Source organism: Salvelinus fontinalis, chromosome 2 (genome assembly GCF_029448725.1).
Source record: "Salvelinus fontinalis isolate EN_2023a chromosome 2, ASM2944872v1, whole genome shotgun sequence".
Taxonomy (NCBI): domain Eukaryota; kingdom Metazoa; phylum Chordata; class Actinopteri; order Salmoniformes; family Salmonidae; genus Salvelinus; species Salvelinus fontinalis.
In genome coordinates this window covers 82,345,947-82,373,901 of record NC_074666.1, presented here as the reverse complement: position 1 = coordinate 82,373,901, position 27,955 = coordinate 82,345,947, and the positions used below count along the sequence as shown (strand labels likewise).

The 27,955-nt window shown below is 44.6% G+C and overlaps 1 protein-coding gene across 1 annotated transcript; it reads right to left on the bottom strand.

Moving 5' to 3' along the window:
* Nucleotides 1–73: 73 nt before the first annotated feature.
* On the bottom strand, nt 74–26,620 carry LOC129828968 (F-box/LRR-repeat protein 19-like). Its single transcript, XM_055890322.1, has 11 exons — nt 25,899–26,620; nt 19,926–20,111; nt 11,693–11,836; nt 11,431–11,517; nt 9,446–9,628; nt 8,675–8,707; nt 7,120–8,345; nt 6,721–6,884; nt 6,399–6,560; nt 3,897–4,118; nt 74–3,565 (listed from the first exon to the last, which is right to left on the bottom strand). The coding sequence occupies exons 2-11, from the start codon at nt 20,094–20,096 to the stop codon at nt 3,408–3,410; spliced, it is 2,550 nt and encodes an 849-aa protein (XP_055746297.1). The 5' UTR covers nt 20,097–20,111; nt 25,899–26,620; the 3' UTR covers nt 74–3,407.
* Nucleotides 26,621–27,955: the final 1,335 nt, after the last annotated feature.

Below are 27,955 nucleotides of genomic sequence, written 5' to 3'. Positions count from 1 at the left end.
ACTATGAGTGAGCTGCTATGTAGGCAACATCACTTCATGTAAAATCTGAGAAATCAGCAGAGGCCACACAGTGTAAAAAACACCCCACTGTCTTTATTTAGTTAGTCATTTTACAGTAGTCACTCAAAAGTAGCTGCCTTGAGTTTCTTTTTGTCTCTTTTTCACATTGTTCTACTTTTCTTTCTCATTTTGATCAACACAATGGAAGAAACAATGAACAAATAAACAAGAGCAAAACAAATGGATAAAATGCCCCTTATCAAAGAAAGCAGGAATTTTGGCAAGAGGTGATGATGACAATGTTGATCCAGTGCGTCTCTGGTGCAATACAGTTTGGTAGAGACAATACTGTACAATCTAGGGGTCAAATCTGAGTCAATTTGACTAGGCTGGGAGTGATAAAGATGACAGATTTGAGTCTGGAATAATTTCCTTATCGGACAACCGAATCAATTCCCATGAACCGCTACCCATTTATTTTCTCTCTGAAAGTGGTTGTCAGTTTAACTTTTGATATGCTTTCGCATGCTAGATTGTGCTCTGGTGAACATACTGGATGACGAGGAGTAGTAACAACCCCACATTACTGATGGAAGTAAACATTTTTGGAAAACTGATCCATTCAGTCTATGAAAAGTTAAATATTGATTTGGATGAGTGTATGGCACAAGGCAATTTTCCACCATATATTGGACATTTGCTTTGCTGTAAGCCTCAGCCCACCACAATTACAGTTGCTACGTGGTAAGCTCAGCTCTGTAAGCAGCATAGCTTAGTGGCAAACAACAATGACTCATCTATGATCTAAAGTAGGACTCGACCTGAGCTAACATTGAAACACGCTGGACTACCCAGCTAAATGGTAACTAGCATGGACAGCTAATTAGTTCTACTTTTGAATCAAGTTCTTTTTTTAAGGTTCATGATTTGGCTGTGTTTTAATTTGACCTGTTTTAATAGATACTGTTTCAGGGTAAAAAGCACACTATAGCTCAGTGTCCCCTCTTAAATTGTCTTCTGATCAATCAGTTAGTGCAATCTTGGTACCAATGCTTTGTACGCAAGTCAATAAATTCACACAGGAACACTGGAAGCGATTTAGAATACACAACTGGGTAAAGATGAAATCACTGTCCAAGCTGGGCATGTGACCTTTCAAACCAACCTTTTAGGGAAAGAGAGATACCTAGTCAATTGTACAACTGAATGCATTGGGACAACTACCATTTGTCTAGTGGCTCTATAGTTACTTGGCAGGTCTCTAGCCCTACATGTTATACCCAAAGGAAGCTGATTTGAGTTCTAATAATGGTATTGGGAATTGAAACGATGAGGATGGAATCACAAACAGAATAGTTGAAAGGATACGGAAACACGTGATTTAGATGAGAATTACAGATCGAGGTTTAAGACCGTTCACCAACCCACCTAGAGCTGGTGGGGTTTAGTTCCAGATAGCACACAGCAGCAAGATCCACTGTGGCACTGAAGCACAAATACAGATCAACATGGCTCAGGAAGTGGACAACCGCTATTGAAGGTGACAAGGGAAACACTTGACCCAACCTGGCATGGTTGAGTCCAGCATTGCACGACAAAGTGATGTCCAGTCCAATACTGAATGAACTGGCCCGTTCAGTCCGATAGCTACCGTCTGAACTGGTCCAATGCAGTCCCATTCAGCTGAATGGCATTTACTCATGTCAAATACTGCTCATGTTAATTCAATACAGCTCAATCAAGTGAAATACAGCTTGGGCTCTGGTCTGAACAACCTCCCGTACATGCTGGTTTCAACCGATAACATCCATTATTAATAATGATAGGGTGAGCAGGAAAAGGAACAACTGACTGTTGACGTTGGCCTCTGAACTGGATTGAGAGTTGATTGGTTAAAAAAGTTGAGCCTGAATAAAATACTGCACTGGATTTGTGATTAGAGTCCAAACCCAGCATGCACAGGGGTACCCTAATGGAGAAACAATTTGGGGAATTGCTACAACTGATTCAATCAAACCCTCATCCTACAAGACCTTTAAGGTAATGACACTGCGAGGCAGGTTGGATGGGCAGGGATGTTCCTGGCTTTGGAAGATAAGCAGCATGTGGACACTGAAATGAAAACCCAATTCTGGGGAAATCTTCAAAGTCCCTCACATCTGAGGCAGAAGTCCAACCAGGGTCAGCCTTCGTTTTAATCCCCCCTGCCACGTGGCGCAGCGAGCGCAGTGCAACGGACGGTCTCTTATATCGACACAGTTTTCCCAAGTCATACTCAAAACGTGTCAGTCATTCACTGGAAGTTGGTGTGGTCGTGATCTAGACTGAACCCGTCTGCACATATACAAGATAATGTTACATCAGCCAGGCATTGTGAAGCAGTGAAGAAAGGGGCCTTGGCAAATTCCAGGTCTGGTATGAAACAGTACGGTAAGCATGGTTCATTGCAGTCGGACACAGCAAGGTCCAGCTCTCTGCATAATGTACGCACACAGCACAGACGGTGGGCAGCAGAGAGACAGAGTGTGATGGGAAGGGCTGTCCAGGGTACAGAGTAGGACAATCAGATTGACAAGGATGGACAGACCTCATAAGAACGGCACGTTGGGCAGGAAAAGAGAGGAAAATAAGGGGTTGTGGTCGGGGCTAGGAGTTATGGGCTCTAGTGGCTCTCCGGCCGTTGAACAGGATATGTAGGGCCTTGAATGTCCTTAACCCCCAGAAAGATTGAGGGCAGCAGAGAGCTTAGTGGTGAAGGCGACGTACACAGGTAATGTTTCCGTCTCTTTCTTGCGCCAACTGTCACATTAACACCGTTTACATCTCTCACACATACTTACAAAGACACACATACACACACACTAACATGAGCCCAGCATTCGTCTGTACATTAAACGGCTTCCGATGGGGCGCAGCCTCTGGCATTGGGTACATTCTTCGTAGTCTGACGCCACGAAAGAGGAAATTGATTAGTTCGTCAGGAGCTTTTGATTATGGAGTGCAAATGATGCTAGTTCAAGACAGTGGCGCAGTGCAGTGCCTTTACACATGTCAGCTGGATAATGGTTGGTGAGAGGGTAGGAAAGCGGGAAGGGGCGGATTGGGTAATTTACAGTAAACTAAATTTATATACACACACCCATTGTACAGATATTGAATATGTACATGCTAAAACATTTTCAACGATGTCCTTTCACAAACAAGTCGATCCAGAGAAATGTAGGCAAAGGTCTATGGTTCTCTCATTCTCTAATCCCACTTTTCTCTTTCATAGCTCCCACTCCATGTCCTTTTCCCTCAGTGGCTGGCTCACTGCCCACATCGCAGGGTCCCTCTCGTTCTCTTATCTCTGTAGTGTGGCGGGGGTTGATGTGGGCGGGGTGGCGGGAGGAGGGCTTCGCAGGCCCTTAGCTGTTCTTGAGCAGCACTCTATCATCAGGGCAAGGGAAGGAGAGGAGCTGACAGGCATCGGGGGTGAGCAAGGTGCAGGAGCGCAGGTCAGCGCTCTGCAGGGAGGCACAGCGGCGCAACAGGGGCAGGCACTGCTCTGTCACCTTCACACAGCCTGCGGACAGGAGAAAACAACAGGAGGTTAACAACCAACGGTCAACCTACATAACCACAATGACTGCAACACTTCAATCAGTAAACATGGTTTAAATATTTCAACCAGGAGCCAGGTTGATATCGTTGGGAAACAAGAGAACAAGTATCTCTGAATGTTGCTACTTTAGCATGATTAAACATCTCAGGGGGAAGAAGAGGTCAGTATCTGGAGCAGATCCCTGCTCATCAGTAGTCTGATAACCTACAATACTCAAGTACACAAACAAACAAAAAACAGGGTACCTACCTTGGTGTATTTGGGGCTAGTGAGTCTACCGTGTAGTCTTTACCTGCCAGGTTGAGGTGGGTGAGGCTATCTTTCAGTGGAGACATGGGGGAGGTCAGTGTGTGGATGGTCTGGTCCGTGATGTTGCCACACTGACTCAGGTCCAGCTTGGTCAAGTGGGGCAGGTAGCGCACCAACAGGCGGGACGTGACATCTGTCAAGTCCAGCCCGGCCAATCGCAGCTCCGTTACGTTCTGGAACCGCCCCCCTCTGCTCTCGCCATGAGCTTTTCGACCAAGAACAAAGCAAAACATGTTACAGGACTTAAGATTCACAGTGTGTGTTTATCATTGTAATGCACTAGGACAGGTATTCCCAAATTGGGGTACGCCAAATAAAAATGTGATTCACATACAAAAAATGAGCTGTTATCAAGGGGCAAAGTATTGACACGTATTTTTGAGAGACAAGCTTACATTTTTTACTAAACCATTTTCACTTGTCTGACCGCTTGCATGAGTTTCTCACACGACTGGCCTATCTGGGTGTTGTTTTTCCCGCCTGAATGATCTGAATCTAAGATTACAGGGACTCTCCGCAACTCTATATTCAATGTGCTATGATTAAGAAGTTGGAGCTCTTCTCTGTCTGCATTAACAAGGACAACACACAGGTCTTTCCATCATTGTAAGATTTTTTGTGTGCAAATTAACTCAAGTTTACGGAAAATGTCAAATGTGATATAGCGAAGCACTGGATTGAGTTGGGTGCGCAATTACTTTCCCCAAACGGATGACACAAACAACTTGATTCGTTATCCCTTTCTTGCCCTGCCTCCAGTCCACTTACCGATATCTGAACAAGAGAGCCTCGCCGAAATTGCAACAAGCGGTTCTGTGAATTGCAGAGTATCCTGCCTTGGCAAATCGCGCTGTTAAGACACTGATGCCCTTTGCAACCATGTACCTATGCGAGAGTGGATTCTCGGCCCTCACTAGCATGAAAAACTAAATACAGGCAGACTGTGTGTGGAAAATGATTTAAGACAGACTCCAATACAACCCAACATTGCAGAGTTATGTGCATCCTTTCAAGCACACCCTTCTCATTAACCTGTGGTGAGTTATTCACAAATATTGATGAACAAATATGGTTTTATATGTACGATGGTTAAATAAAGAGCAAAATTATTGGTTATTATTTGTGCCCTGGTCCTATAAGAGCTCTTTGTCACTTCCCACGAGCTGGTTTGTGGCAAAAACTCACTCATTCTTATGTTTAATAAATGTATCGTACAGTGTGTGTGGCAGGCTTACAATGATGGCAAAATAACAACATTTGAGAGTGCGCTGACCCTGGTGCTGGAGGGGGTACGCAACTGGAGGTTGAATGTTTGAAAGCGTACGGGACTATAAAAAGTTTGCGAACCACTGGACTACGAAAAGGGAGTGGTTGTTCACTTGCAACAATATTCACTGGAAACAAGCATGACAGTACAGTGAAATTAAACAGTACATTTTATGGATTGGATAGACGATGTCACAAATGCCAATAAACACAGCATGGCATCTTCCCTTCCATAGTGTAGTGCAGGTTACTTCTTCTTCTATGAGGTTTAACAGCGGTTGGCATCCAATTTGTTGCATTACCGCCGCCACCTACTAGACTGGAGTACAACTCCCTTATACTTTACTTGAAAAAGAAAAATGTACTAAATAAATACCCTACCATCTAACACTATACTCACTAATCTCAAAATTATACAAAATAAAATGAACCCCCCTACTCCACTAATTAAATGTATTTATTCCTACCTCATGACATCACCCTGAAAGGATGGGACATCACAACTTAACACATCCTGTAACTCTCCTGCTGTCAAGTCTCGCACACCCAAATACCTCTGCAGCTGCCACAACAACCTCCATTTTCTGAGACTTCAGATCCATCCCTAAAGTCCAAATAATAACCATTGCGATAAATGCTAAAAATCCAATCTTACTGAAACTTTTTGGCCTATCCCTCTGTACTGGTATATCTTTACTACTCTCACCACTCCTCTCCCTTAACCCATCTTCCTCTACTTTCTTCACTGCCTCAGCATATGACAACTTCTGCTCTACTCTAACCCTAGAAAGCTCAACCTGCCTCTCTCGCATGGGACATTTCTGATCCCCAGCTCCATGGGCACCCCTATAATTAACACATTCCACTACTTTCCCCAATACTACACATTCCTTTGTCTCATGCCCTTCTGCACATTTCTCACACCTTCGACCCTCCCTCCTGCACACTGCTGCCACACGCCCATAAGCTTGACACCTGTAACATCTTAATGTATTTGGCACATACACTCGTACAGAATAACTTATATACCCTAACTTCACTTTGTCAGGCAAAGACTCAACTTCAAAACTCAAAAATAATTGTTCAGGAAGCCAGGGCTGTGTTAACACAGACCAATTCTCTGCATTTGCAACTGTATTTCGTTTGCACCAATATAGCGTTCACCTCGTATTGCAGGTTATGGATGGCTAATCAATCATGTGAGTGACTCGTCACTAACCTGTCCGAGTGTCAGCAGGGGGCGCCAGTAGCTCCCTCAGGTGCGAGTCCTTCATGTCTTCTACCCGGCTGAGGTCGAGCAGACGCAGGCAGGGACAAGCAGCCTGACACAGGGCCGACACAGAGGACCAGGGACAGCCCGACACATTCAGCTCCAGTAGACCTGGGAGAGAAAGAGGCCAGGAGTTAGCGTAATCCCTGAGGCAGACTAGCAATACAGCAATGAGGTGACAACAGCCCAACTACAACAGGACATGATCAGGCTATATTGATGGAAAAAATATGTGGTAGGGAGGCAGAGGTGTTGAATGAACACAAGATACCTTGTAGACGGTTGATAAGCCACATGAGCTGCTTCTTCGAGATGTTGGTATAGCCCAGGTTAAGGGAGACTGGTTGCCTGCGGATTATACCACTCAGCATAGGAGGGGTGATAGAGCGCTGCCGGCTGAGGTCAATCTGAGTCCACAATCTCTTATCACAGCACCTGAGAGAGCAAGACAGAAAATAAAAGACTGGGATGAGAACAAAAGAAAGTCTGGTCTACTGTATGCCACAGAATTTGAGCCACTGCAGTCAATGAATATCCTTTCAGGGATGGTTTTCTATTGTTCTCAACATCAAAGATGCATTTCTCAGAGGTCCAAACAAGTTTGTGTTGAACCACCCCCTTCCAGCCCAACCGGATGCTGACCACATCTGAACCTTTTGTCTAGACTTACCACCGGCTCCATGTCCGACAGACCCTCATGCAGACGCACAGCTCCCTCTGGCTGAGGTGCTGGAAGACGTGGAGCCAGACGTCGCGGGGCATCACGTGGGAGGAGCCGCTGTCCAGGGGCAGGCAGTGGGGCTCGGGGCAGGCGGGCGGTGGCCGCACCAAGTGCCGCTCCATCTGAACAGGCCGGGGAGGCGAGGGCACAGCAGGGGGGCTGCGTTTCATCATCTGTGAACGTGGAGCCATCCGGGACGGCTGTGACCGGGGTGAGGCGGCGAGGGCTGACATGCCCCCTGAGGAGTTGCTGCCTGGGCTCAGCAGCCCCCCCCCTCCCCCATTGGATGTGGTAGTGGCAGTAGAAGCGGAAGAGTTGCTACTGTTCCTTGACGTTGGTTGGGACCCTGTTTGCTTGTTGCTACGGATCTTGTTGCCCTTGTTGCCCTTGCCAGTTCCATGTCGGTGGTTGGCCACCGAGCCTCCGCTACTGTTGTTGGCGTTCTCCTTCTCCTGAGTCTCCCGGTCCCTCACCCCCGCCCGTGTCCGTCCATTGCGCGTCTCAGAGCCGTTGCTGCGCTTACCGGAGAATCCCTCGGAACCTGGCGAGGGGCCGTGGCCGGAGGAAGGTGGAGGCTGGGTGGAGGAGAGAGGGGAGGGTGGAGGCAATGGGGTAGACTTCCGACTCCTCTCCCCACTCTCCTCGTCATTCCCGTCCGTCGTGAGCCCCTTGCGGCCCCGTGGAGGTCCCTCCCCTCTACGCCGAGGCTTGTCTCCCACAACCTGCTCCTCCACCGCCTCCTCCTCCTCCTTAACACTTCCCTCTCCCTCAGAGTCCTCACTGGCACTGAAGCCCAGCTCCGCTAGCCGCCTGTCCCTCTCCCTGTCCCGTTCCCGGTTGCGCTCCCTTGCACTGTTGCTATAAGTGACGGGTACGGGGGATGAGGGTTCAGAGCCGCGGCGGCCATCTGAACCGGAAGGCGAGTCAGAGTCGGACTCCGAGTCGGACTCAGAACTAGACGAGCTCGATGAGCTGGACTCGCGGACACGCTCAAGGAGCTGGCACATGCGCTTGAAGCGCTCCAATTTCTCACGGTGGTGCGAGCGCTGGTCCTGGCTGGCCGTAGAGGTGGGGGACTGCGTGGAGTTGGAACCCCCTCCGGAACCCTGGCCACCTCCGGTGGAGGAGTTGGGCCCATTGGACTCTGCAGTCTCTGACACGTTAGGCTTCTGTTTCTGTCATGGGAGGGATAACGTTAGTGAAGAGAGTGACAGAGGAGCATGAACCCTAACCTTTACCATTGAGAAATATAACTTGAACTCAGCTAAGAGCTGGATTCAGTCCTTATCCCAGAAGATTCACGTTATACCTCGATTGAAATTCAAGGGCAATGTTTGCGCATTCGCAAAGACTGCATTCAACGGTAAACACTGCAGATGTCGGCTCAATCGGGAATTACCTTTAAAACAAAATTTAGGGGAACTTCAGCGATACAGATTGAATCCAGTTCGTAGTTACCATGTGCTTTATGACAGAGCTTAACATTTTGTTCACATGAAATTACCTTTTTCAAGCGTTTTTCATGCGCCCCTTTCATCTGAGGTAAAAGGTCAGACAGAGACAAGAGTTGGCAAGCTGCATTCATACAATTGGTCACAACTAGTAGGCCTCTTAGCAACTATACACTGAGCATACAAAACATTAAGGACACCTGCACTTTCCATGACAGACTGACCAGATAAAAGCCATGATCCCTTTTTGATCCCTTGTTAAATCCACTTCAAAAATCAGTGTAGATGAAGGGGAGGAGACAGGTTAAATAAGTTTTTTTAAGCCTTTAGACAATTGAGACATGGATTGTGTATGTGTGCCAGTCAGATGGTGAATGGGCAAGACATTCACCAGCAAAGGAAGAGGTGTTATCTAGGGTGCTCTTTCACTTAGAGTAAGAGGAATAATAAAGATAATTTGTGTCAGAGACTGCCTTTGAACGGGGTATGGTACTAGGTGCCAGGCACACCGGTTTGTGTCAAGAACTGCAACGCTGCTGGGTTTGATACACAGCAGCGTTGATAAACAGTTTCCCGTGTGTATCAAGAATGGTCCACCACCCAAAAGACATCCAGCCAACTTGACACAACTGTGGGAAGCATTGGGGTCAACATGGGCCAGCATCCCTGTGGAACGCTTTCTACCCCTTTTAGAGTCCATGCCCGACGAATTGAGGCTGTTCTGAGGGCAAAAGGGGAGGGATGCACCACAGTATTAGGAAGGTGTTCCTAATGTTTGGTATACTCGGTCTGCATACTGCAACACTTCACCAAGATCGTCCTACCTTCTTTTTGGGGCCGCTGTCCTGGGGAAGCTCCTTCTCCTTCTTCCTCTTGTGACCGTCCTGCCGCCCCCCATCATCTAAAGAGGGGGGTTTCTTTTTGGTGGGCGGAGGATCGTCGGTCAGCTTCCATCGGCCCACCTCCCCGTTGTCCATCCGCCTCTTCCCTGAGCCATCACCCCCATCCTGATGTGTGGAGAAAGGGGAAGAGGATTGAAGAATATGTACAGTACATTCAGAATGTATTCAGACACCTTCCCTTTTTCCACTTTGTTACGTTAGTCTTATTCAAAATGTATTAAACCCCCCCCCCCCAATCTGCACACAATACCCCATAATGACAAACCAAAAACAGGTTTAGACATTTTCCCCAATTTTTTAAACCAAAATACCTTATTTACATAAGTATTCAGACCCTTTCCTATAAGACTCGAAATTGAGCTCTGGTGCATCTTGTTTCCATTGATCATCCTTGATGTTTCTACAAATTCAATTAATTGGACATGGTTTGGAAAAGGCACACACCTGTCTATATAAAAAGGTCCCACAGTTGACAGTGCATGTCAGAGCAAAAACCAAGCCATGAGGTTTAAGGAATTGTCCCTAGAGCTTCAAGACAAGATTGTGTCAAGGCACAGATCTGGGGAGTGGACCCCAAAAAAATTCTGCCGCATTGAAGGTCCCCAAGAACACACCATCATTCTTAAATGGAAGAAGTTTGAAACCACCAATACTCTTCCTAGAGCTGGCCTTCCGGCCAAACTGAGCAATCTGGGTAGAAGGGCCTTAGTCAGGGAGGTGACCAAGAACCCGATAGTCACTCTGACAAGAGCTCCAGAGTTCCTCTGTGGAGATGGGAGAACCTTCCAGAAGGACACTCCACCAATCAGGCCTTTATCGTACAGTGGCCAGACAGAAGCTACTCCTCAGTAAAAGGAATTAACATGACAGCCCCTTGGAGTTTGCCAAAAGGCACCTAAAGGACTCTCAGACCATGAGAAACAAGATTCCCTGGTCTGATGAAACCAATATTGAACTCTTTGGCTTGAATGCCAAGCGTCACGTCTGGAGGAAACCTGGCACCATCCCTACGGTGAAGCATGGTGGCAGCATCATGCTGTGGGCTGTTTTTCAGCAGCAGGGACTGGGAGACTAGTCAGGATAAAAGGGAAAGATGAACAGAGCAAGGTACAAAGAGCAAAGAGAGATCCTTGATGAAAACCTGTTCCAGAGTGCTCAGGACCTCAGACTGGGGGCGAAGGTTCACCTTCCAACAGGATAACGACCCTCAGCGCACAGCCAAGACAATGCAGGCGTGGCTTCAGGACAAGTCTTTGAATGTACTTGAGTGGCCCAGCCAGAGCCCGGACTTGAAACCGATCTAACAGCTCCCTATTCAACTGACAGAGCTTGAGAGGATCTGCAGAGAAGAATGGGATAAACTCCCCAAATACAGGTGCCAAGCTTGTAACATCATACCCAAGAAGACAAGGCTGAACTCGCTGCCAAATGTGTTTTAACAAAGTACTGAGTAAAAGGTCTGAATACTTAGGTAAATGCGATATTTCTGTTTATTTTATTCAAAGATTTCTAAAAACCTATTTTTGCTTTGTCATTAAGGGATAATGTGTGTAGACTGGGGGGGGGGAACTATTTAATCCATTTTAGAATGAGGCTGTGACATAACGAAATGTGGAAAAAGTCAAGGTGTCTGAATACTTTCCGAATGCACTGTATATGTAATAGCCTACTACAGTATATGAAATGGGGATCGGGTCAATGAAACAAAATTACATTCCAATTTAAAGAGCTTATTTACACAAATAAATTCTCTATAAAGGACTAACGTGTTCCATTCCAAATCAATCCTCCTACCTTATCAACCATTATTGATTAATCCATACATCATTGTTGTCCTTTGTCACCCTCTCTTGTTTAGTTTTATCAGCAGAGTCTGACAGACCAGTGTTCCCAGTCACAGTTCTCACCTTACTGGTCTTGCCTTCCTTGTGGCATTTTGGACACTCCCAACAATTCGGGATTTCATCGTTTATGATGCCTTCTGCTTTACCCATCTGTAGGTTGGAGAAAATAAAACAATGAAATCACAATAATCATTCAATCAATAAATGTATGTAACCAATACTAGATAGAGCAGACATTTGACTTAAGACCGTATGAATGGAAGAGAGACACACACACATGTCTCCAGCTATGACAGCCGGCCATACACAGAGGGTCTGGCCCCACCTTGAGGCAGCTGGGGTGGATTATCTCGTTGCAGATGGTACACTCCATCAGAGAGAGGCTAAACTTCTCTTCTTCCGTGTCCACCGTGTCCTCCTTCCCCGCCTCCCCACACGAGAAGCACACCGCTGTATGGGGCAACACAGGCTGCAAGGAAGAAAATAATAACATAACACGTTATATAACCATGTTACACAATATCATATTTATTCAATATAAATCAAATACTGTATGTGCGTAACCAATATAAATGTGTATATGTACATAAATCAAATATTGTATGTGGGTCCATTCAGGATAGAGGGATCAGAGGTGGAGCTGTAACCATGTATTCATTCACTACGGATGGTACATTTATTATGCATTTAAATTGAAACTCAGGAATAAATAAAACAAAACTGGACACCTTCTGCTCTTAGGAGGACCTAGTTAATTGAGAGTGTGTGGATGAAAGCAAATGCATTAATATAGAGATATTTGCCGGCCACTTAAAGGAGGTAAAGGGAGGAGTGCTTTTTCAGAAGCACGGGGACAGAACACTGTATTTATTATGTTAATTTTCTTTGACACATTACCCCAGTTGTCCAGCTCAACATTTTCATGAACCTGCCAACAGTGGAATTTTGACTATCAAAAAAATAAAAACTGTACCGAGTTGAAAATGACTCACTTATCAAGCCAAACAAGTTTGAGGCCAACAGAATCTAGCCAAGATCCATTGACCAACGATTAGAAATGAGATTAAAGACCTAATCTGCAAAGATTCTGTGGATTAGTATCTCTGTATACAACCTAATTTCCTTCCTTCGCCACAAGATCAGTCTCCCAGCTATCCGTCGAGAAAACATAACTGATCAAAGCAAATTGCTAATTGCTGCCCGCCCCCCCCAAAAAATAACACCCAAGTAACAATGTGCTCAGTTACCAAGGAAACACATCACATTTCCCACGTCTAAGCAACCAGCCGTCTACGCCATTTGAGGCATTCGCAAACCAAATCGATAAAAATCACACCCTAAATCATTAAAGGTGTTTGAACAAGCTTATCCACTTTCATGCAGGGGATGACTACTCTATTTAGTTGACATTTGCTCTCTGAAACAGCTTTGCTAAACCAGAGGCCGATTTGCAGAATGTAAGCAGCAAAAAAACAGTTGACATGTTGTATGCCATACAGTGCCTTCAGAAAGTATTCATTCCTCTTGACTTATTGCACATTTTGTTGTTACAGCCTCAATTCAAAATTGATGAGTGATCTCTCACCCAACTGCACACAATACACCATAATGAAAAAGTGAAAGCATGTAAAAAATAAAATAAAAAAAAAGCTAATTTATTGAACATTTTATACAGAAATCTAATTTACATAAGTATTCACACCCGAGTCAATAAAAGCACAATTGGCAGCAATTACAACTGTGAGTCGTCTTGGGTATGTCTGTATCAGCTTTGCACATCTGGATTTGGGGATTCTCTCACAATTCTTCCTTGCAGAGTTTCTGAAGCTCACTGTCACTTTCCAACCTTGTTGAGGATGGCTCATTGTCAGGCTCAAAAAGCCTCAAACTTTCCCGGATATGCTTTGGTGTGTGTGTTCCCAAACAAGGACCATTTGCGCTCTGAGGCAGCTGATGTTGGTGGGATTTGGAGAATGATGGAGGCAATAGGGGAAAGAGCCTCAGATCCAAAGTCCCTTCCACTAGGTGGCTGATGAGATATGTTTGCATCTCCATCCCAAAGACCTTGCTTGGAAGTGTGCTTCGCCAGACTGCCAAGAACCTTGCCCTCATCCAGGCCAAGGTGGCAAGACACCATAGGCCTTGTTGATCTCTGTAACAGACAGGAAGCGCTTGCCAGCATACTTGGGGTCCAACTTGTACGCTGCGGCGTGTATGAGCTTAAGGCAGAAGTCTTCACGCTTTTTGATGCATTTCAGAACTGCAGTTTCCTTTGCTTGGAGCAACAGTGAAGTGGGCAGGACAGTACGGATTTCTCCTCTTACATCTGCAAGCAGAGTCTGAACATCAGACAGGGTGGCATTGTCTCCCTCAACGCGTGCAATGGCTACTGCTACTGGTTTCAAGAGTTTCAGGCTGCTTACCCCTCTCTCCCAAAATACATCATCCAGGAGGATCCTCTTGATGGGGCTGTCCATAATCGGCAGACTGTGATATAGCCATTTCTTGAGAGACTCCTTCCCCTCCAGGAGACTGTCAAACATGACAACACCATCCCTACGGGTGTTGCGGGGCAGCTTCAATGTGGTGCTCTTATTCTTCTCACTTTGCTTGGTGAGGTAGATTGCTGCTATAACTTGAGGACCTTGATCACATACCTAACCATTTCCTTGGCTCTTTTGTAGAATGTATCCATTGTTTTCAGTGCCATGATGTCCTTGTGGGGAAGATTTAATGCATGAGCAGCACAGCCAATGGGTGTGGTGTGAGGGTAGGACCCCTCACTTTAGACCAAGCAGCCTTCATGTTCACAGCATTGTCTGTCACCAGTGCAAATACCTTCTGTGGACGAAGGTCATTGATGACGGCCTTCAGCTCATCTGCAATGTAGAGACCGGTGTGTCTGTTGTTCCTTGCCCACGAACATTCGGCCACCCATCAGAGATGATTGCAATACAGTCTGCTTGACCTCCACTTGATCTCTGTATCTCAGAGTTCAACAGGTTGGAGGGGTGTATGCTGGGCGAAGAACATTCAGAAATCTCTTCCAATACACATTGCCTGTAAGCATCAGAGGTGAACCAGTTGCATACACAGCTCAAGCAAGACATTCATCAGAATTTCTCTGACTACGTTCCTCCATTAAGTCAAAAAACCTGATTCCAGGAGGCCCATGAGCTGTTGCTATCGATAAGTTGTCTGATTCATCATGTTCACATCGAATAGAAGTAGAGGGACTTTTGTCAGACGTTGCGTGTGGTGAGCGCTGAATTAACTTTATGCACTTGGCCAGATGATTCAGCATCTTTGTTGCATTCTTCACATTTGATTTGGCACAGTATTTGCAAAATGTACACAGCTTTTCCTTCTAAATTAGCTGCAGTGAAATGTCTCCACACATCAGATCGTGCCTGTGGCAGTGCCCGTGGCATTGGCCTGTAAAGATATATTTTTTTTAACGTAGTAAAATAAATACAAAAAAAAAAAAAAAAAAGGCCTCTGTTTCTTTTCAGCAAACTTAACATGTGTAAATATTTGTATGAACATAACAGGGTTCAACAACAGACAAACTGAACAAGTTCCACAGACATGTGACTAACAGAAATGGAATAATGTGTCCCTGAACAAAGGGGGGCGTCAAAATCAAAGTAACAGTCAGTATCTGGTGTGGCCACCAGCTGCATTAAGTACTGCAGTGCATCTCCTCCTCATGGACTGCACCAGATTTGCCCGTTCTTGCTGTGAGATGTTACCCCACTCTTCCACCAAGGCACCTGCAAGTTTCCTGACATTTCTGGGGGGAATGGCCCAAGACCTCACCCTCCAATCCAACAGTTCCCAGACGTGCTCAATGGGCTTGAGATCCGGGCTCTTCGCTGGCCATGGCAGAACACTGACATGTCTGTCTTGCAGGAAATCACGCACAGAACGAGCAGTATGTCAGGTGGCATTGTCATGCTGGAGGGTCATGTCAGGATGAGCCTGCAGGAAGGGTATCACGAGGGAGGACGTCTTCCCTGTAACGCACAGCGTTGAGATTGCCTGCAATGACAACAAGCTTGTGACACACCGCCCCAGACCATGACGGATCCTCCACATCGATCCCGCTCCAGGGTACAGGCCTCAGTGTAACGCTCATACCTTCGACGATAAATGCAAATCCACCCATCACCCCTAGTGAAACAGAACTGCAACTTGTCAGTGAAGAGCACTTTTTGCCATTCCTGTCTGGTCCAGCGACGGTGGGTTTGTGCCCATAGGCGACGTAGTTGCCGCTGATGTCTGGTGAGGACCTGCCTTACAACAGGCCTACAAGCCCTCATTCCATCCTCTCTCAGCCGATTGCGGACAGTCTGAGCACTGGAGGGATTGTGCGTTCCTGGTGTAACTCGGGCAGTTGTTATTGCCATCCTGTACCTGTCCCGTAGGTGTGATGTTCGGATGTACCGATCCTGTGTAGGTGTCGTTACACGTGGTCTGCCACTGCGAGGACAATCAACTGTCTGTCCTGTAGCGCTGTCTTAGGCGTCTCACAGTACAGACATTGCAATATTGCCCTGGCTACATTTGCAGTCCTCATGCCTTCTTGCAGCATGCTTAAGGCACGTTCACACAGATGAGCAGGGACCCTGGGCATCTTCCTTTTGGTGATATTCAGAGTCAGTAGAAAGGCCTCTTCAGTGTCCTAAGTTTTCAAAACTGTGACCTTAATTGCCTACCGCCTGTAAGCTGTTAGTGTCTTAACGAACGTTCCACAGGTGCATGTTCATTAATTGTTTATGGTTCAGTGAACAAGCATGGGAAACAGTGTTTAAACCCTTTACAATGAAGATCTGTGAAGTTACTTGGATTTTTACAAATTATCTTTGAAAGACAGGGTCCTGAAAAATTTACATTTCTTTTTTTGCTGAGTTTACAATTCCATGTACAGATAAATAGTTAAGCAGTTAGATTAAACAATTAATTTGTAAGATACATGTTATAAAATGAAACATGTATGGAAACAGGTGAATTAACACTCCTCAGTTAGCAGGCTCAAGCAAGCTAAAACCCACATGATAGAATAAACTAACTAGCAGAAATTGTTAACAAGTTAAAATTATTTAAACACCTTGCTGTAGGCTACTATTTAATAGTTAAAACAAAATCATGTATGTCATAAAATATATTCACCCCACCCAGTATTGTAATCAAAACTTACCAGAAAGCATATAGTCCTTGGCTCAGACAGTGTAGTAATGTGGGCTCAATAGAATCTCATTAGTGTGCAAGATCTTGAGAATCAGCTGCACATGTGATAAAATAATGCACCGTGCAGAGGGTTGCAATTCCATTGAATTTGGGATAGTTTAACCAGAATATGCCACAAGACCTAGTATTGCCTTGTGTATCCCACAAAAAAAGGTTCACTGTTGTAAACTGACTGATGAATTTAAGCAAAATTCCAGGGATTAACTTCCTATGGAAAATGTCTCAATACATTTCTGACCCTTTGCAACCCTATATACAGCATACCCACTGGCATACATGCAAAAGCACATATAAGACCGCTTTCCTTCTGGCAGGTTCTCCCATCTCAGCCAAGGAAATTCAAAGTTCTGTCAGAGTAGTTATTGGGTTCTTGGTCACCTCCCTGACCAAGGTCCTTCTTGCGCAGGTTGGTCGGACGGTCACCTCCAGGCAGAGTCTGGGTAGTTCCATATTTTTTCGAGACCAATGTGCTCTTGGAAACTTTCAAAACTCTAGAAGTGGTTTTATACCCTTCCCCAGATATATGCCTCATCGCAATTCTATCTCAGAGATCTACAGACAGTTCCTCAGACGTCATGGTATAGTTTCTGCTCTGACATGCACTGTCAACTGTGGGACCTTATGTAGACAGGTGTTTTTCTTTCTCAATCATGTCCAAACAATTTAAATTGGCCACAGGTGGACTCCAATCAAGTTGTAGTAACATCAAGGATGATCAAAGGAAATTGGATGCACCGGAGCTCAATTTGGAGTGTCAAATGGGTGTGCATATTTATGCAAATCAAGGAGTATGAATATTTTCTGAAGGCACTGTAACTGTAGTCAATGGGTTGTCAATCGATGGTGTATCATAAACAACGTGAGTTTATATTCCAGTCTAAACAGTGGTTTCTGTTTAGACGGGATCTCAATAAGTGCGAGGGATATGCCAAAAGCTCTTAAAGCTCGTCCTTTCACGTTTGGGAAAAGACGCGGGTCACAACATGTTAGCAGTGGATGTGGAGACTCCCTTCTTCACGTTTATTGTTTGGCAGGGTGGAAGGTTTGTGTAACAGGAAAAACAACCTTAACTTCTGTCTTATGTAGATAAATTACAATATTTGATACTGAGGTTAATTAAGCTATAGGTTAGGTAATGTGCTCTATATACCAGATGCCAATCAAATCTCATTACACATTGAAAACGACAACAGTATACAGTGCACTCGGGAACTATTCAGACCCCTTGACTTTTTCCACATTTTGTTACGTTACAGCCTTATTCTAAAATGTATTAAATTGTCACCCCCCCCCAATCTACACACAACACCCCATATTGATAAAGCAAATAAAGGGTTCGAATTTTTTGCAAATGTTTAAAATATTAAAACCGTAAATAACATTTACATAAGTATTCAGACCCTTTACTCAGTACTTTGTTGAAGCTTCTTTGGCAGCGATTACAGCATCGAGTCTTCTTAGGTATGACGCTACAAGCTTGGCAAACCTGTATTTGGGGAGTTTCTCCCATTCTTCTCTGCAGATCCTCTCAAGCTCTGTCAGGTTGGATGGGTAGCGTCACTGCACAACTATTTTCAGGTCTCTCCAGAGATGTTAGATCGGGTTCTAGTCCGGGTCACACAAGGACATTGAGACTTGTCCCGAACCACTCATGCATTGTCTTGGCTGTGTGCTTAGAGTCGTTATCCTGCTGGAAGGTGAACCTTTGCCCCAGTCTGAGGTCCTGAGCACTCTGGAGCAGGTTTCCATTAAGGATCTCTGTACTTTCCTCTGTTCATCTTTCCATCGTTCCTGACTAGTCTCCCAGTCCCTGCCACTAAAAAACAACCCCACAGCATGATGCTGCCACCACCATGCCTCACCGTAGGGATCTTACCAGGTTTCCTCTACACATGACGCTTGGCATTCAGGCCAAAGAGTTCAATCTTGGTTTCATCAGACCAGAGAATCTTGTTTCTAATGGTCTGAGAGTCCTTCAGGCAAACTCCAAGAGGGCTGTCATTTGCCTTTGACTGAGGAGTGGCATCCGTCTGGCCACTCTACCATAAAGGCTTGATTGGTGGAGTGCGGCAAAGATGGTTGTCCTTCTGGAAGGTTCTCCCATCGCCGCATAGGAACTCTGGTGCTCTGTCAGAGTGAATATCAGGTCCTCGATCACCTCCCTGACCAAGGCCCTTCTCCCTCGATAGCTCAGTTTGGCCGGGCAGCCAGCTCTAGGAAGAGCCTTGGTGATTCCATTCTTCTTCCATTTCAGAATGATGGAGGCCACTGTGTTCTTGGGGAACTTTAACGCAGCAGAAATGTTTTGTTACCCTTCCCCAGATCTGTGCCTCGACACAATCCTGTCTCGGAGCTTCACGGACAATTCCTTCGACTTTATGACTTGGTTTTTGCTCTGACATGCACTGTCAACTGTGGGACCTTATATAGACAGGTGTGTGCCTTTCCAAATCATGTCCAATCAATTGAATTTACCACAGGTGGACTCCAATCAAGTTGTAGAAACATCTCAAGGATGATCAATGGAAACAGGATGTACCGGAGCTCAATTTCGAGTCTCATAGCAATGGGTCTGAATACCTAAGTAAGGTATCCGTTTTTGAATTAATACATTTGCAAACATTTCTAAAAACCTGTTATCGCTTTGTCATTATGGGACACAATATTTTTTTCTTTAATCCAATTTAGAATAAGGCTGTAACGTAACAAAATGTGGAAAAGGTAAAGGTTCTGAATACTTTCCGAATGTATGTACTGTGCATGTTCCAGAAGTTAGTGTCAAATCTTACATCCTATCTAGAAAACGGCATCAGTTGTACAATTGATACATTTACTAATACATTCACTTTTGGATGCAATAGAGCAGTGGCACTTTTCCTAGTGAGAGTAGAATAATATTGGTAACGAGGCAAGAATCAGCAGTGCGTGTTAGGGCTGGGAATTGCCGGGGACCTCACAATACGATATTTGGTGCCGATACGATATATATTGCAATTCTCAATTCTATATGTATTGCAATTCGATACTGTGATTTTATTGCGATTCAATGTTCAAATATATTGCTCACCATATGTCTACTGCAGAGGGACAAGAGAGAGCATAAGTTGCTGAAAACAAATAGGCTGCCTATTTTAAAAAAAGATGGAGAACAAGCTATGAAGGAAAAAATACTGGAGTTTTGGTACAGGTACAGCCAACTAGCAGAAAAAAACAATATTGCAATATTGTAAAAATGATAACACCTCAAAAATAATATCCTGATATGTAACTGATTTCTCCCCCCATCACTAGTGTGTGTTCTAACTTACGGCTGTGCACTGTCGGAGCAGACAGGACTGCTTCATCCTTCCGGGCCCGCCAAACTTTTTCATGTCCTTGCAGAAGTGGCACTCGCCGCACTCGGTCCGCATGCAGGCCTGACAGCGTCGGCACCGCGTCCGCCGCCGCCGTGCCCCTCCCAGAGCCTTACTGCCTGACATCCCCTCTGCAGTCAACTGGGGAGAGGAGACACACAGGTCAATACAAATATAAACTACATATACTAGATGCCAGCAGCCAGACCTCCCCTCTGGAGAAAAAACAATACAGGTAAACACAAATGTATACAGTGCATTCGGAAAGTATTCAGTCCCTCGTTTTGTTACATTACAGCCTTATTCTATTCTTTATCTACACAAAAAACAGATACCTTATTTACATAAGTATTCAGCCCCTTTGCTATGAGACTCAAAATTGAGCTCAGGTGCATCCTGTTTCCATTGATCATCCTTTGACAGGTTTCTAGAACTTGAATGGTCCATCTGTGGTAAACTCAATTGATTGGCCATGATTTAGAAAGGCACACCTGTCTATCTCTATAAAGGTCCCACAGTTGACAATGCATGTCAGAGCAGAAACTAAGCCATGAGGTCAAAGAAATTATCCGTAAAGCTCCAAGACAGGATTCTGTCGAGGCACAGATCTGGGGAAGGGTACCTACAACTTTCTGCAGCATTGAAGGTCCCCAAGAACACAGCAGCCGCCATCATTCTTAAATGGAAGAAGTATGGAACCACCTTCCTAGAGCCGGCCACCAGGCCAAACTGAGCAATCAGGGGAGAAAGGCCTTGGTCAGGGAGGGGACAAAGAACCCAATGGTCACTCTGACAGAGCTCCAGAGTTGGAGATGTTTTTCAGCGGCAGGGACTGGGAGACTAGTCAGGAACCAGGGAAAGATGAATGGAGCAAAGTACAGAGATCCTTAAAGAAAACCTCCTCCAGAGTGCTCAGGACCTTAGACTGGGGTGAATGTTCACCTTCCAACAGTACAACGACCCTAAGCACACAGCCAAGACAACGCAGGAGTGGCTTCGGGACAAGTCTTTGAATGTATTTGAGTGGCCCAGCCAGAACCAAGACTTGAACCAGATCGAACATCTCTGGAGAGACGTGAAAATAGCTGTGCAGTGACGCTCCCCAACCAACCTGACAGGATATTGAAAGGATCTACAGAGAAGAATGAAACTCCCCAAATACAGGTGTGCCAAGCTTGTAGCGTCATACCCAAGAATACTCAAGGCTGTAATCGCTGCCAAAGGAGCTTCAACAAAGTACTGTAAAATGTAATACTTCAGTTTATTTTTAACAAATTAGCAAACATTTCTAAAACTTGTTTTTGAATTGTCATTAGGGGTATTGTGTGTAGATTGATGAGGGGGGGAACGATTTAATACATTTTAGAGTAAGTCTGTACTGTAACAAAGTGAAGGGTTCTGAATTCTTTCCAAATGCACTGTACATAACAGATAGGCTGTAAGACTATACCATATGCACATACTGTCTGACATCCCCTCTGCAGTCAACTGAGGAGAGCGGCCAACACAAACTTTACATACACGGCAGTCAACTGGAAAACGGGAGACAGGTTAACATCCGGACATCCACTTTGCAGTAACTGAAGAAAATTTGACCGGTTAGCACAAATATGCACTGCAAATACAGATAAGCACCCCAATCGGAATATCCCCTCATGTCATATGGGAGGGAGGACAAACAGTTCAGGAACATACACAAACTGGGGTGTGCGCCAAAGAGAGCAGTATAGATAAAGAGAAGGAAAGAGGAGAAAGGACAAGAGCTTATTCAGTGAACATACTGAACACGCATGCCAGTGCATTCATAGACCCATGTAAGAGACCAAGAGAAAGACTGACAGTGCAAACACTAGTGGGCAACAGGAGGCCAGTCTGCTCTCTAGACTACTCCTCAGACAGACACCGTAAGTGCTGACAGGCTAGTGTATGCTCTATGCTCCTTACCCCCGTGTTATCAAATACAACAGGGCACATACTGTAGGGAGTGTATGGACTCTCCGCATTCCATGGCCTCTAATAAAAATAGGGTTGGTTTACTCTTAGCCCAAGCCCATGTTACAGGCCCCAAGCTAGTTGCTTAACTTGGAACACAAAGCCCCGGGAACTTAACAGATATTGTTTCTTGCAACAACAAATCCCGCCTCGCCCCTTCACTCTAGAAACTATCACAGGTGATCCTACATTTCCTCAAAACAGCCATGATCAAAGAGCCCGTGGCGAATGCACTGAGGCCCTGGGTCTTCTCTTCTGTAAAGAAGAATGTGGTTCCTGCCTCGAACGAGAGACTGGCCAGGAAGATCATTATTGCATCATAAGTGACTGAGGATGTTGAGGGGTTTTGGGAGGTTCAAATTGCATTGCGTGGGCAACTAAACTGATATATTTTAGGCTGAGGGAATAGGCTTTGAAATGTCTAATGGTCCCATGATTCATCATTAGATCTTGGACATTTGTTTACACTCTCTGACATTTTGAGTAACTGCGTTTCAAATTAAGTGCTCACTGATGGCACAACCGTTGTCTCTGTGGACCTTCAGCCAGTGGATGAACTGCATTAGGATCCATTTCTTCTGTTTTCAGAACCTTTAAAAAGAGGCCAAGTTTAATGTTGGTGCCACAATCTCTGGATGGTACTTTAAGGCATAGTACTGATTTAAAAACCTATAGGAAACAACTGTACAGGCCTATCTACTGCACAATTACATGAGGGTTAGGCATATTTTGCCTGTTAACAACGACAACTGATTCCCTTCGGATATAATTCAAAAGGCTTTTTTGGACTTCAGTGGAAGTCGCAGCCGTGACCTGCCCAGCCGGCCTAGCAGCCGTGAGCTGCCCAGCCAGCCTACCAGACAAGCTAAATGCCTTGAAAGCTCGCTTTGAAGCAGGCAACACTGAACCATGCACGAGAGCACCAGCTATCCCGAACGATTGTGTGATCACTCTCTCCCTAGCCGACGCGAGTAAGACATTTAAAACAGGTTAACATTCAAGGCCCAGCTGGCAAGTGTCATCACTGAAATGTTCAGCCTCTCCCTGACCCAGTCTGTTATACCTTCATGTTTCAAGCTGACCACCATAGTCCCTGTGCAAAAGAATGCCAAGGTAACCTCTAAATGACTATCCCCCGTAGTACTCACATCTGTAGCCATGAAACATCAACACCATCACCCCAGATAACCTGGACCCACTACAATTTGCTTTCTGCCACAACAGATCCACAGATGACACAATCTCGATAGCAATCCACACTGCCCTCTCCCACCTGGACAAGAGGAACACCTGTGAGAATGCTGTTCATTGATTACAGCTCAGCATTCAACACCATAGTGCCCACCAAGCTCATCATTAAGCTAAGGACCCTGGGACTGAACACCTCCCTCTGCAACTGAATCCTGGAATTCCTGACGGGCCACTTCCAGGTGGTGAGGGTAGGCAACAACAAGTCCGCCACATTGACCCTCAGGGGGGGGGGCCTCAGGGGTGCATGCTTAGTCCCCTTCTGTACTCCCTGTTTACCCACAACTGTGTGGCCGCACGACTTCATCACCATCATTAAGTATGCTGACAACACGACAGTGGTAGGCCTGATCACCGACGGCAATGAGAAAGCGTATAGGGAGGAGGTCCGAGACCTGTCAGTGTGGTGCCTGGACAACAACCTCTCCCTCAAAGTCAGCTAGATAAAAGAGCTGATTGTGGACTACAGGAAACAGAGGGCCAAGCACACCCTCATTCACATCAACAGGGCTGTAGAAGAACGGGTTGAGAGTTTCAAGTTCCTTGGTTTCCACACCACTAAGGATCTATCATTGTCGACACACACAAACAGTCGCAAAGAGGGAACGACAATGACTCTTCCCCTCAGGAGGCTGAAAAGATGGCCCTCAGATGGCGTGGGCACTAAGAGCCTCAAAAAGTTCTACAGCTGCACCATTGAGAGCATCTTGACTGGCTGAATCACCGCTTGGTATAGCAACTGCAAGGCGCTACAGAGGGTGGTGCATCCGGCCTAGTACATGACTGGGGCCAAGCTCCCTGCCATCCAGGACCTCTATACCAGGCATTGTCAGAGGAAGGCCCTACAAATTCTCAAAGACTCCAGCCACCCGATTCATTGACTGTTCTCTCTGCTACCGCACAGCAAGCGGTACCGATTCACCAAGTCTGGAACCAACAGGACCCTGAACAGGTTCTACCACAAGCCATAAGGCTGCTAAATAGTTGACCAAATAGCTACCCGGACTATCTGCATTGACCCTTTTTACATCTTTATTTTTTTATTACTCATCACATATCCGTCTGCTACTGTTTATATCTATCCTGTTGCCTAATCACTCTATCCCTAGTTTTATGAACACATACCTCAATTACTTTGTACCCCTGGACGTCGACTCGTTACTGGTACCCCGTGTATACAGCCCAGTTATAGTTACTCATTGGGTATCTATTATTACTTTTCTATTATTTCTCTATTTTCGTTGTCACTGCATTGCCACTGTTAGTCTACACCTGTTGTTTACGAAACATGTGACGAATAAAAATGTATTTGATATCATGTCAGATGTGTAGTAGGGTTGGGCCATGTTTGAGAAGACCTCTTCTACAATATACTACTCCAAATATCGCGATATTCAAAAATTGTTTTGCGCTGTTAATGACTAAATCATAATAGACTGTAAAATTAGTGTGCTTATTTACAATATTAGTTGCATTCTCATTAAATCATCTCTGTTAATTCATTTGGACTTAATTTACAACATATTGATACAGCCTAACTGATAAAACTGCACAGTTTTGATTTATAAAGATCAAACAGAGTATAGTCTTGCACTCCCCGATATATCATCAATGTCAAATATCACGATATTCAAATTAATCATATATCAGCCCATTCCTAATTTCTAGGCTATACTTTGCATGAATCCATGTAGATAAACAGATACGTGTGGAATATAATGAGACATTAATGCAATGACACCTTGCTGGCTTGGGGGGGGGGGGGGGGGGGTGAAAAGCATAGATGATGATAATATAGGATGTTATAAATTAGAGCCAAACATGGTCCAAGTGTATGGTCTCTCTCCATCTCACACAAAGAGGGGCTAAGGAAGGAGAGAGGGTAAGGAGGGACAGAGGCATGATATTGCAGAAACTGAACTGAGATAGATGTTAGTACCAGCCAGGCACTCGTGAAATCAAAACAGTCATTTCAATGTGTGCCTCCCCAGAGGAGCCTTTGCCAATCAAGCCAAGGCATTAAATGGGTGTGTTATAGCGCAGTAAACTTACATCCAGTGACATGTTTTATAGGAAATAATTCAGTAAATACTGGGGTTTGATTCATTAGATGGAAACAAATCATTCAACCAAGTATTGGCGTTGCTAGCTGCTGTGGCAAGCAAGCTTGTTAGCCTGCTTGCTAACAATCACAACAAGCATTTACTTAGCACATAAATCATGTATTGACAAAACATGATTGAAATGTAAATAGCAATGTTGTTTGTTGGGAGGGACTTCTGTAATAATACATGGCTGCACGTATTATGGCCTGTAGCGCAAGATTGATTTGGATGACTAACGTTAGCTAGCTAGCTACAATATAGATGCGCAGCCAATAACTTAGCAGCTAACCTTAGCTAGCTAACTAGTGTGACTGCTTTACTGGCTACTGTACGTAGTTAGTTCACTACATGTTTTGTAGTGAACATGCTGTACATGAAATACATTTAAAAAAAGGTTTGTTATTTCAATTAATAAAATTAGCAATTAATTACACACAAAGTCCTCCGTCATCTCTCCTCCATTCGCTTCCCTGCACTATGATCTTCCTCTTTCATATTGCTCAGCATCTTGCAAAAACAATGTAGTAGATACCTGATCACATTGAAGATGTGACTTTAGTGGTAAACTGTTATAATTACTAACCTCTTGATATCGAGTCGCATACTCCTTGGTCGCGCATTAGAAATAATATTATTAGCCAACAGCTAGCTAGCTTTTATATTAGCTGTTAGGGGATCGCTTCCTTGTTTCTTTCTCCTGCAGCCTTTCTTGCTGATTCTGGGTCCCGTGTGGCACGTTCACATGCGTTCCATGTTGTTACAGTGATAATTGTAGCTAGAAAGATAGCTCGATGTTTCCTTCTTGCCAGTGTTCTCTCTACTCTAGATTAGGCAGAGATGTAAAGTGTTGCCGAATGGGTATGTAACAATACATTTCAAGACGCAACAGCGTTTTTTTGTGCCATTCACTCCTTTCCCTATCCCTGTTTCTTGGTCTCTCAAATGTCTTCCAACGTGTTCTTGAGGTCTTCAAAACATGCAAAATGGCATATGATTTCGAGACAAAGCGTATTAAAAAAAAATCTTATTTCGCAGTTTAAATGTCTGCTGCGGTTTTCCCTATAAATTCCAGTCAAAATGAAAGAGACAATCTGAATAGACGGGTGAACGTGGCTATTGTTCTCGTTTTCTATTGTGTGATTCTTGTTTTGTGGGTTTTTTATTAGCTCGTCAGCTACCTTGCTACCGAATTGAAGACACGTTTAATCGTCCGTATGCTCTTGGTAAGATTTGAGGACATCGTTCTCCATTTTTGTCTAGAAAAAAATTCATAAATAAATAAATAAAATATAGTAAATAAAATATGGGAAGGAAAAATATTGCCGCGCCTCCCCTTCAAGACGTCAGAAACTAAGCATATGGAATTGTGGGATTTGTAGTATAAAGTATGTAGAACCAACCAAGTGGGACAACTAATTGTCCCACTGAAAAGCTGCAAAGGAAGCCTTGTTGGACATTCAAATAGTCAGTTAACATCTATGTATTCTTTGATGGATGGAGGATTGTGGAGAGCCGTGGGCATGTACTTTCTGTGTCTACAATATCCACAAACAAAAGTATGTGATGAAACTACATTAAAAAAGACGAAGAGACATAAGGGTAGATTACCCCAGGGTTTCCCAAATTCGGTCCTGTGGTAGCACTACATCATGCTTTGATTATTTGAATCAGCTTACGTAATGCTAGGGTAAAAACCAGAATGTGCACCCAGGGGGGGCCCCAGGACAGAGTTTGGGAAACCCTTGGTTACCCAATACCAGGTTGATGTTCCTTGGACAAATACGTATAATGCCCTTAGGACAACATATAGGTATGGGATAATGTCATCCACCACCTGGCTCTCTGTCAACCTGTCTATATGCAGTAGCAATTGAGCCTGGAGACGACATTAGGTATGGGACAACATAGAACATATAGGTATGATGTTTATGGGACAACATAAGATATGCGTTTCTGAATGAGGTTCCTAAACTTGAAAATGCTTTCTAAAGTAAGACTTATTGTTGCTTTTCTCTCTCGCTCTATTCAAGGGGCTTTATTAGCATGGGAAATATTTTACATTGCCAAAGCAAGTGAAATGAATAAACAATAAAGTAAATACACTCACACAAGTTCCTAAAGAATAAAGACATTTCAAATGTCATTATGTCTATATACAGTGTTGTAGCGATGTGCAAATAGTTAAAGTACAAAAGGGAAAATAAATAAATATGGGTTGTATTTACAATGGTGTTTGTTCTTCACTGGTTGGTCTTTTCTTGTGGCATCAGGTCACACAATTTGCACACTGTGGTATTTCACCCAATAGATATGGGAGTTTATTAAAATTGGATTTGTTTTTTAACTCTTTGTGGGTTTGTGTAATCTGAGGGAAATATGTGTCTCTAATATGGTCATACATTTGGCAGGAGGTTAGAAAGTGCAACTCAGTTTCCACCTCATTTTGTGGGAAGTGTACACATAGCCTGTCTTCTCTTGAGAGCCAGGTCTGCCTACGGCAACCTTTCTCAATAGCAATGCTCACGGAGTCAAATCAAATGTTATCTGTCACATGCGCCGAATACAACATGTGTACCCTTTCCTGTGAAATGTTTACTTACAAGCCCCTAACCAACAATGCAGTTCAAGAAAGAGTAAAAA